The sequence below is a fragment of the Protopterus annectens genome, chromosome 1.part0 (assembly GCF_019279795.1).
Source record: "Protopterus annectens isolate FY-2018-M chromosome 1.part0, PAN1.0, whole genome shotgun sequence".
NCBI lineage: Eukaryota > Metazoa > Chordata > Ceratodontiformes > Protopteridae > Protopterus > Protopterus annectens.
In genome coordinates, this window is record NC_056725.1 from 1516186066 (window position 1) to 1516201442 (window position 15377).

Below are 15377 nucleotides of genomic sequence, written 5' to 3' on the forward strand. Positions count from 1 at the left end.
CAATCTCATCAGAGTGCTTTCTAATTGTGATGAACATTCCAGGGAAGACCAACATGCCTGTGGAAAAACTAAGCAGATCCATATTGATGCCTAAAGAGTGGTCTCTCAATCAGTCAGTAGCAAATATGATCTTCAGGAGTTGGGGCCAACCTTGCTGCAACCTATTTTTCACCCTTCTCCACAATCAGTGCAGCAAGTACTTTGCTCTGATCCCCTCTCAGGGGAGTCATTGAGAGATGCTCTTTTTCATGCTTGTCCCTCAGGTCTCCTTTATACTTATCCTCCTCTTCCCCTGATTGCAAATTTTTTGTAGAAAGCAAGCAGGCTGAAGAGCTTAGTAATCCTCATTGCCCCCTTCTGGTCCCACAAGTATGGTTTCCCTTTCTATGGTCTCATATTTGTTATCCTCCATAGATACTGGAGCCTAATCAGGATCTCCTCTCTCATGCATCAGGGATTCAACACGCCAACATTCAGGCTTTCATGTTGACCGCATGGTTTCTCACTTCCAGTAATACTGGCTAGGCTTATAAATGCCCTTGGGCAGATAGCCTAGTATGAACCTATGAACCTATGAACCTATGAACTTAGACAGTCTAGGCTCTATTCCCCAGTTCATGACATTATTTTGGCTTCTCATAAGGGCTGTACCAAAACAGTTTATAAAAGTAGATGACAAGTTTCTCTGTTTGAGTGGCAAATAAACAGATTGATCACTTTTAGGATCGCACCATTTTCAGCTATTCTTCATTTATTGATGACTCTTCTCAAAGAGGGTGCTAGTTTGTCTACAGTTAAACTTCAGTTGGCAGCAATTTCAAATTTCCACATAGGGAATAAGTTCCTTCCCTTGGTTACTTCTAGATTGTGTAAGGCCTTTATGAAAGACATTTTTCTTCTGAGACTTTTGATAAAGGATCTCTCACCACCCTGGGATCTTACTGCGGTACTCGAAGCCCTTTGACCCATCAGATAAATCTAACCTAAAATTTCTATCATGGAAGATGGTTTTCTTGGTAGCTGTTACTTCAGCAAAAAGAATATCCGAACTCCAAGCTCTTTCAGCAAAGACCCCTTACATTGTTTTTCATAAGGATAGGGTTTCCTTGTGGAATAACCCTTCTTTTTTACCTAAAGTGGCTTCTGAAAATAACATCAACCAGTCCATTAACTTGCCAGTTTTCTTTCCTAATTCTTCCAGTGAAGGAGAATACATGCTAAACCTCCTTGATGTGCATAGACAACTATGTTTCTGCCTTCACAGGGCAAAACACTTTAGAAAGTCAGACAATTTTTTTGTATCTTTTTCTCTAAATCACCTAGGCAAACCAGTTTCCAAAGTTACCCTAGCTAAATGGATTACAGACTGTATCACATTACCAAAACCTCCCCAAGCTCATTCAACTAGATCCATGGCTACTTCATCTGCCTTTTGGTCAAAACATCTATTGATGACATTTGTGCAGCAGCTGCATGGTCCAAGACTCATACCTTTGTTTCACATTACAAATTGGACATCATATCTAGAAACAGAACCTCCTTTGGTTCGGCAGTACTCTGGAATACCTTTCCATGAGGACCAGTCAAGGTCAACATAGCTAGACACTCTGCCCCATAAGTGAGGAAGAATGAAAAGGACAATATCAGATTTATAAGTTATGTACTCACCATAATTAGGTATGTGTTGTCCATTTTCATTCTTCCTCAACTCTCCTCATACCCATCCCCCATCTGTTTTTTTCTTCTGAAAGGCCCTATTGCACTGTGGTTTGGAACATACCATTCCAGGTTTTAGCCCTGTATGTTCTATCTGGCTATATCTGTTTCTCTTCAGCTATTGGGAAATACAGCCAAATACTTGATCCTCTGTTTCCTGGGGCATTCTACGTAAAGTTCCAGAACATCTTCCTGTGACATATTCTCTTAAGCTGCATCCTGCATCATCCATTTCTCTTTCATATGAGAACTCACTGGCCTATCACTCCACAACATTGAATGCATTAAAGTCACCACTGTTTCCTACTCCTCCCCTTGTCATGCAACTCCATTTGAACTTTTGTACTGGTTTTCTGCTAAAGACTCCAGACATCCCTCTCAACTGTACAGATTTTCACAGAATGTCCAGATTTTTGCCTCTTATTTTTGGACTGTTTCTCCTAAAACTGTGATTTTCTGACAAATCATTGGAAATTTTTAAGGAATGAAATCAGAAAATAATGACAGACATTTCAGATTCAGACTTTCTACCTTTCAGAAAATTCATGTTAATGCAAATCCTTATATTCTATTAACTTTTTGAAAGAGCAATATTTAAAAATTGTCAGTATTTTTGCGCCTTTGTCCCCCCACCCCCAATTATTTATGGCTTTGTCCAAATTTCTTGCTCTAAGAGGTTGAGAGGTATGGCTCTAGAGTATCTTTGTGTGACAAGTAAACTGATGCTTCCTGTTCTACCTCATTGCTCCATCATACTGTGACATTATCAGAGTTTGATTTTCTACACTAAATCCTTCATATTGCAGGTAATTCATAACTTCAGTTTTTTAATTTTTGTAACATATTTATTACTAATCCTCCTATCTACATTTCCTCTTTGTTTTCTTATTTTTTTGTATTGTGAAATTTTCCATATCCAAATGCATTTGCCTGCATTTCTCTTCAAATATCTTTGGTACTGCTTTTTTGTATTGATTAAGTTTTGATTTCACCTTTGCATAAATATTGCACCATATTAAATCTCTTTTTCTTTCCCATGTCCATATTTCTTCTTCAGATGTCTCCTGCTGTACCTTTTTCTCCTTAGTTTTGGGACTCATTGTTTCATCATGCTGTGACATAACCTGTATTAGACTTTCTACACTAAATCTTTCACTTCATAGGTATTCCTTAACTTCAGCTTCTATTTCTTTAACTTCTACTTTGCTGATCTTCTGGTCTTAGTTCCCTCTTTGTGATCTTAATTTTTATATTGTGAAATTTTCCATATCTGGGTTCCTCTGCCTGTATTTTTCTTCAAATATCCTTGGGGCTGTTTTTTGTATTGATTTGTTTGGCTTTCTCGTTAGCATAAATATTGCTCATATCAGATCTTTCTTTCCCATGTCCATGTTTCTTTTTATAACTTTCAGAAATCTCTAGGTTTTCTTCTTTCTACTTTGCACTTCCTCTGTTACTTTCTTTTCCAAATGTCCCTAAGTTTCTTGCTCTGTATAATGTTCTTCATGGATCTGTTGTATTAATGAACACATATTTGCATTTGAAGCTTTTGAGAATTTTTCTAGTGCAAGTGTTTTAGTTTCCTCTGATTTCTCTCAATATTTTTGAATATCTTCTATCTTCAAATTCTGGACTTCTTGCATAATAGCAACAATACAGGATTTCTTCTTAATCCTCAATAGTCCACTCATCTTTTTGGCTCATCTTTGGCCTGTCAGTTTTTGTGTTTTATGTGGACCACTACTTCCTTCTGCAACTTAGGGGCCATCCTCGCCCTGAGTCTGGCCTAACCTCATTGTAAGAATGTTTCCTTGTCTTAAGGATTCTATACTGTCATTTTTTCCCGTTCTGGTACCAGCATACCTCTCAACCTCTTAGTGCAAGAAATCTTCAAAGACTGTCAAAATGGGGGGACAATGGGCCAAAAATAGGGACACATTTTAAATATCGCTCTTATAAACTTAGAATGTTGCTAGAGTAACAGGGTTTGTTTCAGCATACATTTTCTGAAGGATAAGAGATCTGAAACTGAAATGTATGTCATTATTTACTGACATAAATCCTCATATCATCACAGTAATTTACCAGAAAAATACAAATAATTTGTGGAACTGACCAAAAATATGAGCCAAAAACCTGGACATTCTGCAAAAATCTGGGCAGTTGAGAGGTATGGGCACCAGTGTGCATACAAGGATTGTGCACTTATTTATCTTGGAACTTGTACACTCAGCTGTCTTTTTTATTTTTGAATCTACTCCTGTCTACAGTATATAAAATATAGTCTATATATCAGTGTTGTCTTGGTGAGATTTTGTAAAAACAGGATGCACCTTTTGAAGATACTCACCAAGACTTGAGGATGAATTGAATTCCAGCAATACTACTCTCATTTGCTTGCTGATTTTATCATCTCTCTATTCAGACCCCTATAGGGTTATTTTAATAATGTAGTGACAGTTATGTGTGTATGCAGATATGTTTGTTTTGCAGTTTAGATATATTTTGATTAGTTTAATCATATTTAGTGTAGATATTCATGGTCTGATTCCAATGCATTTCCCTTGATGTAAGCAATGTACTCGTGTAAGCCTGCTTTATAGATAGGCCTTACACTAGATCTTAGATAGTGAATCTTTTGGAATGGGGGTATCAGACTCAAGTTCATTTTGCCAGTAGTGTTATTTTCCAACTGTCTGGTTGGGCCTGTGAGTTTCTTCTTTCTTTCTTTTCTGCTTTTTTATTTTGATATTGTTTTTCTTTTTAACGTTGGCAAATCTCATTGTTGTTTTATCTGTGAATGTGTAGTATGTGCGTGTGTGTATGTGTGTGTTTGTGGTATGCGTGTGTGTGTGTGTGTGTACTTGCATTTGTATTTGTTTTTTGTTTTTTTTATTATATCTTTGTGCAGTTTGTGAAGTGTGAATGCATTTGAGTTACAGAGACATGTAACAGTGTTAAAGTGGCTGATAATACTCAAGGAATGTCTAGAAATGCTTTTTGATGTACGTAGGGTGATGGTAATAAAAATATCTACAGTCTCTATCTCTTAAACATGCTTATTATATTTCTTTGCAAATGTATATTTTAGGATAGAATGAGATGGCAAACAATGATTCTCATTCACATCAATTTTAAATGATAATTAATACAATAAAAGAATGTAAGAGTGCCACTTTAAAATTCATATTTTGAAAAAATGTGAGCAAAATGTTAAATTTTTTTCATACTTGTTCCTTATTATTTTAAATTGAGTGTAATTACGTTCATCAATAGATTACTTTTAGAGCATTATAGGATGCAGAAACTGAAAAATGCTTGTTTAATGTTCTGAAAGGCTAGATGGACCAAGGTCATTCGGTAAGTTTGTGTAAATAAACTGTGGTATCTATATAGTGTAGGCTTGGTTTCTTCCAGTGTTAGGTACAACCATTTACGATTGTATGGAATGGAGCTTAGCTGCATTTTTATAGCACTTCTTAGTCTCTTTCTTTTCATTAGCTTTCCTTGCTTTGATTCTACAATGGTTACCAGCAGCAGGTACCCAGTTCCTGGAAAGGTCTTCTGTCTTTCTTTGTGCTATAATGGGCAACACAGACAAGACTCATTAATGAATAGTAGTAATCTCAAATAAAATATCCGCATGCGTTTTCGTTTTTAATCTTCAGAGATCAAATTAACTAGATTGCTGCCAAGGACATTTAATGTAGGCTTTATGGAGGCAGAGTCTTAACTTGGGCTTGATCAAACTTTTTTTTTCTCTTAATTTGTGTTCTAGTCTGTCTTCCTCTGTTGAGTGGACAGTATTTTTTCTTCCAGATAACTGAGATATGGAGAATCACTTTTGGACATTTTTGATTCACATACTTACTACTTACCAAAATATGAATTTGACTTAATAAAAACAAGTTTACTTTGTCAAATGTAATTTGGTAATGGCATGAATTTTATGTAAATGAAATAATCTAAACAATCTCTGGTTCATATAGCTAGCAATAGAGTTGCATGTTAACAGTAGTTTAAAAAATATTTTATTTATTATAATTTTCTCCTTACTGCATTAGGGATCAGCATTTTGCTCTCAGCCTCCAGAGGCTTACAATCTTTTCCTAACTACTGCTGTTACAGATGGTATTAAGCTATGGGATATGAGGACAATGAGGTAGGAGACTTTCTTCTTCACTAATGGAAACACATTTTAGTGGTATAAACAGTCTTGTTTATTAAGTATATTTATGACAACAAATATGAAACTTTGCTTTTTTGTCATTCACTTAGAAATATATTTGTTTTGTTTGAATTCTCCATACTTTTTCAAATGGTACAAGTTTGAAATGTTTCTGAATGTAGCATTTAAATGTTATAGATTCATGTTTGCTGGCAGATCTTATTACTGAGGCAAATATGTGCATTAATAGATTTGTTTTAGAGAATTATACAAGAATAATAAAAAATGTGCTTGTTTAATTTCCTGAAAGGCTACTTAGACCAAGATCATATAGGTAAATTTGTATAAATAAACAGATATATAAGTAAATCTGTGTAAAAGTAATCTGCAGTCTCCATATAGTGTAGGGTTATATGGAAGGTAGCTTAGCTGCAATTTCAGACTCAAACACTATTTCTTCTATATATCTACCTAGTGAAATTAAAGTATATGGGTTATTCAGCAGTATTTTAAATAAATATTTCACTTTACAGTACAGGTAAAATAATTTGTTATTTTAAGATGAATACCCTACTCTCGGAAGTTTGAAGATGATAGTATGCATTTTAAGGGATAGTACACAGCAGGTACTTCTAACAACATGGACATTTAGTCTGCTGTCAGTATGAACATTCCCAGCTGTACCCATGCTACTCCATGAGCTTGTATCAACCATTCTGTGCTCCACTGATGTTGATAGTCCAAAATCATTTAATATCCAGTGTTGGATCACACTTCTGCTCATATTGGTTGTTTAAATATTTTAGAGTTCCTCAAAGAGTAATTCTGTGAGATATTTCCTTGACCCCAGGATGAAGACCGAGTAGGAGATACACAGATTATTTCTTATGGGAATGCAAGCATTTGAGCAGACTGGCTTTTAAATGCACATTTACCCACAAATCATAATTAATGCATTCAATCAAGTTAGCTTGACTCTTCAGACTGTAGACAAGATGTTTTACCATTTTTAAACTCATCAGCCCTGCATAATTAATCAAGCTTTACTCTGAAGAAACATTTAGCTTTTGAAAACCTTGATGGCCATTACATTAAAGATGGGTCCCAAATAAGATAGAAATCAAAATGCAAAACCTTCCCACAACAAATGCATATTGAACAAAATGAGAAAGAGCCTGTCAGAAAAAAGAGTGTCATCTGTGGAAAAATGAATTCAACCTTTCATTTATAAGGGTATTGTGATAAATATGCAAATTACAAATCAAGACTACAAGCGGGGGGTTGTTATTTTATTTTTACAGAGAGGTTATAAGGTACTTACTAAGCTATTGATCCATGAGCTTAGCTATACATTTCCATATTTTTTAGCCCTCATATTTTAAGTTTGAATAACCCAGAGATGAGTAGAACATATGATTGTTGCTTCTGTTCATGAACAACACGGGTGCTAAACCACTGGTAAATTTGTGTTTACCCATCCATTCATCTAGATTATGTTTGAATAGTGCAAGAGAAGTATTTTGCTTTGTGTGGAGAGGAAGACTATTCCAAAGATATGGTATTCTCTCTGAAATATATCTGTCCTTCCAAGATGTTCTGTTTATGTTATAAAAGAAATTTAGATCTTTTGAACAGGTGTTTATGCCCCCATAAGGATTGTAAATGTGCAGTAGGTTTTACAGAATAAGGTCTTTTGAGGCTGTGTACGTGAGGGAAAAGATTACCCCTAAGTAGCCTGTATGACACCAAGAAGAGGGGCTAGGCATTTAGATGGTCTGCATAATTTTTGATGTAAGTCCTTAATTTTGTTAGTAAGAAAGTGTTGTGGGCATTTGAGTTGTGTCAGATGTTTGGACAGGAATATACTGAAGGGAGCATTATACTCACTAATCAGCACAATGAGTGCAGAATACAGAGAAATGATCACATCCCTGGACCTGGACGCCATATACTTTGTAATAAGTTGTGCAATGAAAAATCATGTTCTTACTATAGTGGATACATGGTAATCGAAGGACAGTCCTTTGCCTACATAGGTTTCTGGGTCCCTAACCACTAGATCAATTTTCAGAGGTATGTTCTCATTTTGATTGTTACAAGAGACTTCTTGCTAGATGAAGTATACTATTATACATTTCTTGGCATTCAGTTTTAGTCCATGGGTTTGGCACCAGCTGTTGGTTTGGGAAAGACAGAGGATATTGATGTTCTCTGGGGAGTTTATAATGGCACCAATTTTAAAGTCATCTGCAGACCTGGTCAGCCATAAACTCTTAACAGTAGCTTTGACCTCTGAGAAGTAAACACCAAAGATGAGTGGCCCAAGGACTGAACTCTGGGATAGACCACTAGTGACAGGTCTTTTGGAGGAGGAAGAGCAGCCCATCCTAATTTCCTAGGTTCTATTTGTAAATCAGTTTACTATCCAATGAGTTACACAGGGATTAAGATTTAACTGGGATAGTTTATCTATGATAACTGAGTGAAGGATGGTGTTGAACACTTTTGGAAGGTCTAGATATGCAGTGTGTATTGATTTGCCCACATCCATTGCTTCAGTAACCTTCTCACAGAAGTCAACCAGGTTAAGTACAAAGGATTGTGGTCTATTTTGCCAAGGTCCTTTTGATTTTTTACCTATCAAATAGCTTTTGAATCTTGCATATTGTTTTATTTTTGGCAGACTCGCTCTCTCTCTCTCTCTCTATATATATATATATATATATATATATATATATTACTAGGTGTAATGTTTGATTACCTTTATCCTTGCCCCAATGAACTATTTTATCATTTATCTAATAGATTCATCACCTTCTTCAAATCTACATAGCTCTTTTCTCTTGTTTCATTGTTGATCTTGTATAACTTAAAACCCAGATGGTTCTCTACCCCTTTCGATATTATTGTCTCAGCTCTCTTCCCTTTCTTGCTTACTATTTTTATTGCTAGGGACTATTATGGATGAAAGCACAGATCTGATTCCTCACAAAAACTTTGAGCTATTCTTAGACTGTTTGGGAGCTATTTGTCATTATCTTTTAAAACTGACATACAGTTGTCTGCGAACATATGTAGACAATTCTCCCCCACAGAATGCTTTACTCTTTAACGCAGCTCTTACCTTCTGAGTTAATTTCTCTGTAGCTAATATAATCAGAGATGGATGCTCCCTTGCCTGTTTTCCTTGAACAAACATGCTGCCTTTGACCTACCACTGTTAACTTATATATAAACCTATGTTTTTTTTTTTTTACCACTGCTTGTATCCTGGTTTGTTGAAAAACTGAAGTATGAGCATGCATCTGGGTTTGAATAGACTGATACAAAAATCAACATCAATGGAGCATAGAACAAGTTGATGTAGGCTCAAAATTAAGGCTCTTGAACATGTGACCCTCTGTCTTTAAGTAGCCTTCATACCAGCAAAATGTTGGGTGAGAGATGCGTCTGCACTACACTGCCAGTTACATTGATACTTTTCTTTTGTTTTGGAGCATATAGTCCTTGGCTTTCTATCCTAGTCATCATGTAGCCCTAACCTTTGCTTAAAGAGTTGTGTGTGATACTACCAGGAAAGTCTTTACTAATAACCAGACAAGCTGTATGAATGCATGTTAGTGTTAATTGCTGTAACACTTCCAAGCAATGATCTGTTGTTCAAGTTGAATATCTTGCTTAGCTGTACCTTTCTTGAAATATTAAAATAATAGGTCATCATCTTAAGCATTAGTATTTATTAGGTTTTGAGTTAGTATGAAGGTATGACAATGTGTTCCTGATTGTGTGATAACCACATGAGTAGATGAATGATAAAACATGAGGCCAGAGACAGCCCTCCGATTCACTACACCGGGGAAGCAGCAGTAAACTAATCAAGTGTAGAGAATGGGTGACATGTACACCAGCAAGCCTGATTGGAGAACAAACATTCTCCAGTGGGGTGTTAATCTACAAGTAATGCCTGCTGAAAAATAAATCTGCAGCTTCACAACAGCATATTAAGCTGCACTGGAGTTCGGGCTGAAAGTGACCTACTGGCCGCCATTATTTTATGCTTGCTAAGTGTGCTTTTGCTGTTCAGTGAGTGTAAAATTAAAAAAAAAAATGTAAAAAAAAGTGAAAAAGTGTGTGTGTGTGTGTGTGTGTGTGTGTGTGTGTGTGTCTATATGTGTGTGTTTATTATTGTGTGAGTGTATGGGTGCATGAAAGTAAGAGTGAGATTGACTGAGACATTATTTTACACTAGCTACGCAGCGCTTTTCCTGTTTAGCAAGTGAAAAAGAAAAGATTAAAAAGAAAGAAAAGTGTGTGTGTGTGTGTGTGTGTGTGTGTGTGTGTGTGTGTGTGTGTGTGTGTGTGTGTGTGTGTATGTGTGTTTCTGTCTGCATTTTCTGAGTGTATGTGTGCTTGCATGCATGAAACTGAAAAAGTGTTTGTTTATGTGTGAGGAGAGAGAGAGATTGATCAAACAATGCAGCAGCAGTTAAGAGGTTTGCATACATCTCAACCTCTTAGCTCAAGAAATCTCAATAAAGCCTAAAATAAAAGTGGAACAAAGGTTCAAAAATATGAACAGATGTTGCTGTTATAAAATTACAAAGTTGCTTGAATAACAAGATTTGTGTTAGCAAGGATTTTCAGAAGCATGTGTGTGTGTGTGTGTGTGTGTGTGTGTGTGTGTGTGTGTGTGTGTGTGTGTGTGCGTGTGTGTGTGTGTGTGTGTGTGTGTGTGTGTGTGTGTGTGTGTGTGTGTGTGTGTGTGTGTGTGTGTGTGTGTGTGTGTGTGTGTGTGTGTGTGTGTGTATATGTTTGCAAATCAAATCAGTGTGTGTGTGTGTGTGTGTGTGTGTGTGTGTGTGTGTGTGTGTGTGTGTGTGTGTGTGTGTGTGTGTGTGTGTGTGTGGAAAAAATGAGATCAACCGACCACTGGTAGCAGCAGTTAAGAGATATGCAGCATACATCTTGATCTCTTAGCTCAAGAAGTCTGGACAAAGCCTAAAATAAACGGAACAAAGGCTCAAAAATAGGGGCAGATTTTAAATATTGCTTTTATAAATTACAATGTTGCTTGAATAACAGGATTTGTGTTAGCATGAATTTTCTGAAGGAAATAAAGTCTGAAATTCAAACATATCTATCCCCAATGACTGGCAACTAACCACACATTTTAAGAGTAAGGTACCAAAAAGTGAAGTAACTGTCTGGATATTTTTAAAAATGTTATATTTTGGATGTAAAATATTTCATCCAACACCATTTACATATACTATAGCAAGTCTGAAACATTCGACAGAGGAATTGTTTTATGTCAAAAATATATAAAAATATATAGTAATAAAAATAAATAAGTAAAACTCAACAATTTTAAAGACAGCCTATTCTCTAAGCACAATAATACCTTCCAGGGTGTGTGTTACTGTGTGACTAATGCCCTTTCATGGGTGTAGAGGCCCCTTGTCTGTGACATCGGGCTTCATAATATCTCGGAGTGAGTTTTATTTACAGAGTAACACACAGCCTGTTGGGCATTATTGCTTGCATACAACAACCCAAAATGCACACTACCAAACAACAAGCAAAGAGTCTAATACCTACATCAATCTCAAAACACAAGTATGTCAGTGAATTATTTGAAACAATAAGAAGAATAATTTAGAAATGCAGGATGAATAAGTGTTAAACACACGCACGCACACACTCAAATAAAAGACCCTAGTATTATGAAACGCAGGTAAAATAACACACACAACTGTAACACCGAATACTCAGAACATTTACCTTAAAAAAAAAAAAAAAAAAACCAGTGTGCAGTGTAACAGTACTGAAGGAGACTAAAAGTGAAACTTGCCCTAAGGGAACCTGATACAACTACATCTATCCCATATGGAAAACTGAAGAACACAACCTCAGTTGCATGCCCAGAACAAATGAAAACAGTCCAAAAGTACTTCCTTGAAATGAATGTAGTCAGGAATGTAAAAAAAAATATATATATAATATATGAGGTCCTGGGGTATAATAAATGAATATGAGATACTGTGGCTTATCGCATCATTCATCGCAAAATCTATTCCCAAAACTCTTATGTATGTGTGCATGTGTGTGTGTGTATATATATATATATATATATATATATATATATATATATATATGTATGTATGTATACATACATATATATGTGTATATGTATATTTACATACATGCATATTTGTGTTTGTATGTGTGCTTGTAAATATATATATATATATATATATATATATATATATATATATATATATGTGCCCCCACATCCCCCCTACTTTTATATTCTCACTCTGTCACACTACAGTGGGGGAAAGGGAATTTTCCCTTAACCGCACCATAGTGCGACCTGCACAACGAGCATACTTATCCAAAAGTGCTGCTTCGGTGAACAGAACTTTCGGTTAAGTATGTTCGGTGATTTTTGCTTCAGCAGAAAGTGAAATCGGGAATCTGTACAGATCCCATATATATATATATATATATATATATATATATATATATATATATATATATATATGGGTTGCCGTTAGAATCTTGAAAAACTGAAATACCGAATTTCAGTTTTCTGAGATTCTAATCCCGAATGCTCGAAATCGCGAAACATCAGAAGCTCGAAATTCAAAATCCCAATGTTTGGAACTTCTGGTGTTGTGATGTATGAATGGATGTAATTGCAGGTAAGCTTTTTTTGAGTGTGTAGGTTATGTGCTGTAGTGTATGGTAGTGTGTGTTTTGGTTGTGATGTGTGTGTGCAAGGGGCTGTGAAATGTGTGGGTGTGAGTTGTCTTTGTGTGTGTGTGATTGTGCGGTCTCGGAGTTAAAATATATAAGTAGGGGGGTGTGGGGGGCACAGTTTCTAGTGTAGGTTAGTTTTGTTTGTGTGTGGGGGCAGTTGTGTGTATGTGTGTGTGTGTGTATGTAAGTGTCGAGATTTTGCATTTTGCGGTTATGGGCATTCGAGATTGTGGTGTTTCGGCTTCATGATCTCGATATTCTGAAATTCGGTATTTCAGAATTTCGAGATAATAAAGTGAACCCATATATGTGTGTGTGTATATATATATATATATATATATATATATATATATATATATATATATATATACTTGTTTGTGTCTTTCGGCTTTTCCCGGTTAGGGGTCGCCACAGTGGAACTCCGGTCCGCTAATGATTGGCAGTAGATTTTTTTACGTGTCGAGTTTGCCAGCCCTGACGCACAATCTTTAATGAAGGCACGGCCATTCACGCATGTCTCCACACAGAAGACACTCTAGCTGAGAATCGAAGGGCACAACGTCTTGCTGTGAGGCGAAAACGCTACCGCAGCACCACCACTGCAGTATATATATATATATATATATATATATATATATATATATATAAATATATATATATATATATATATATATACATATATATATATATATATATATATACATATACATATATATATATATATATATATATATATATATATATATGTTTATGTATATATATATATATATATATATATATATATATATATACACATATATGTATGTGTATATATATAGATATATATATATATATATATATATATATATATATATATATATAGATAGATAGATAGATATGTTCATATTTTACATTCTGGAAAAATGGACAGTTCAATAACATGGAATGAATAATGTAACATTCCTCATCTCCCCGCCCTCCCCAGTGCCTGACTCTTCACCTTCCTTTTTGTCATCAGATTGTTTCAGACAAGTGGATTCTAAGAGCTGTTTAGGTAGGTTACAGATGACAGTGGGAAAGCCTCCCTCTCTTCCAGGGGATCCTTATCATCCTCCAAATCAGACTTTTCTGTTTTCCCAGTCATCAGCTTAATGCTTTCTCCAGTTCCCCCATATCAGTGGAGAAAAAGGTTTTATTGAAGAAGTTTTTGGTATCAAAATAGAATATTTCTTACAGATCAGTTGTAGACCTTTCCTTTCACAACCTGTTAGTGAAAACTCCAAAGTTCAAAATGCTGTCCCTACAAACTGTGTTACCTTTTATTGCTCCTGTAAGTTTTTGAGATAACTGTTGAGATGAACATTGCTCATCATCATGTTCCTTTTGCCACATATTTCAGTAGTTTTTTAAGATTGTCTTGTGTCAGGGTTACACTACCAGTTCTCTGCATTACCCCTTTGGTTATCTACTACTCCAGGGGTGTTCACAGAATGTCCAGCTTCTGTGATAAATTGCAAATGGCATGTATCCACATTTTTCCTCATTTAGTTGATATACTTATCTTTGCAGAATAATTTCCCAAAGTACCAGGAGTCCTTTACTTGGGTAAGACATTTCCTTCTCAATATAAGATTCTAGGTCAACATTCAAAAATCCTCGACTTCTTCTCACAGGATAGATTTAATAGGGTGCCTTCTGGATATCTATATGCAAAAGGCATTGTTACCGCAAGAAAAAATAGACCAGCATCTGGGATTTTTCCTGAGCTTCTCCACTCAGCCTTAAACATATACTAGAGAAAACCTCAGGATGCTAGGGTTTATGGATTTTATGCTTCTCATGATTCCCTTTGCCACATTACATATATATTCATAGATTCATAGGTTGTTACCAGGCTGCTGATGGGGGGGGGGGGGGGGGCTTTCTAAGCCTAGCCAAAATTTTATAAAATAATAATGATGTTCTGTATCCAAATAGGACACTGAGGGCTTGGTATTTATAAGCAACCTCTGTCCACAAGGAATATAGGTACCACAGCCAGTGTACATTTTCTTTTCCCCATCCACTGTTCTAGATTACATTTAAACTGGGGGACTCCGCTAGTGACTGACCTCTTATTGGAGATGGCCACACATATTCTGACCTTCTGGGTCCTATCAGTGAGCCAGTTGGCTATCCAGTGGGCTATAAAAGGGTTTATACATATATACTAAAAGGCTGCTTTACAGTTAATTACTTAGAAAACAATTTTACTGATTGCTCTGACATATGCAAGAAGAGTATCTGAGCTGCAAGCTCTCATGGTGGATGAACTGTATCTGGTCTACCATAAGGATAAACCGTAATTAAGAAAATATCTCTCGCTGCTACCCAAGGTTGTTTCAGAGTTTACTTTGAATAAGGTCATCAGTCCCCCACTGTTCTATCCTGGCTCTCAGAACCAGATGGAAATGATTCTACATATTCTAGACATGCATAGACAGCTCAGATAGTATCTTGACAGAACCAAGTTATTTAGAAAAGCTGATCAGCTATTTGTTTCTTATGGTAGGACTAAAAAAAAGGACGACCCATGTCAGAATTGGCTATTTTCAGATGGTTGTCCTCAGCTATTGCCTTTTGTTTTACCCACCATGGGAAACCAGTTTCAGGCAGTCTCAAGGTGCAGTCTATGAGGGCTTTGTCTTCTTCTGTGCCATAATGGAAAAGGGGTGGACTCTAGAAGCATACCTTTACAAGGCATGACAAAACA

General features: G+C 36.0%; 1 protein-coding gene across 1 annotated transcript in view; it reads left to right on the plus strand.

Moving 5' to 3' along the window:
* The window catches only part of WDR27 (WD repeat domain 27), a 2477832-nt gene that overhangs the window by 1917847 nt on the left and 544608 nt on the right, over positions 1–15377 (plus strand). Inside the window, exon 22 of the mRNA XM_044072816.1 lies at positions 5781–5878. Within this exon, the coding sequence (XP_043928751.1) occupies positions 5781–5878 (98 nt within the window). The remainder of the gene's footprint in view (positions 1–5780; positions 5879–15377) is intronic.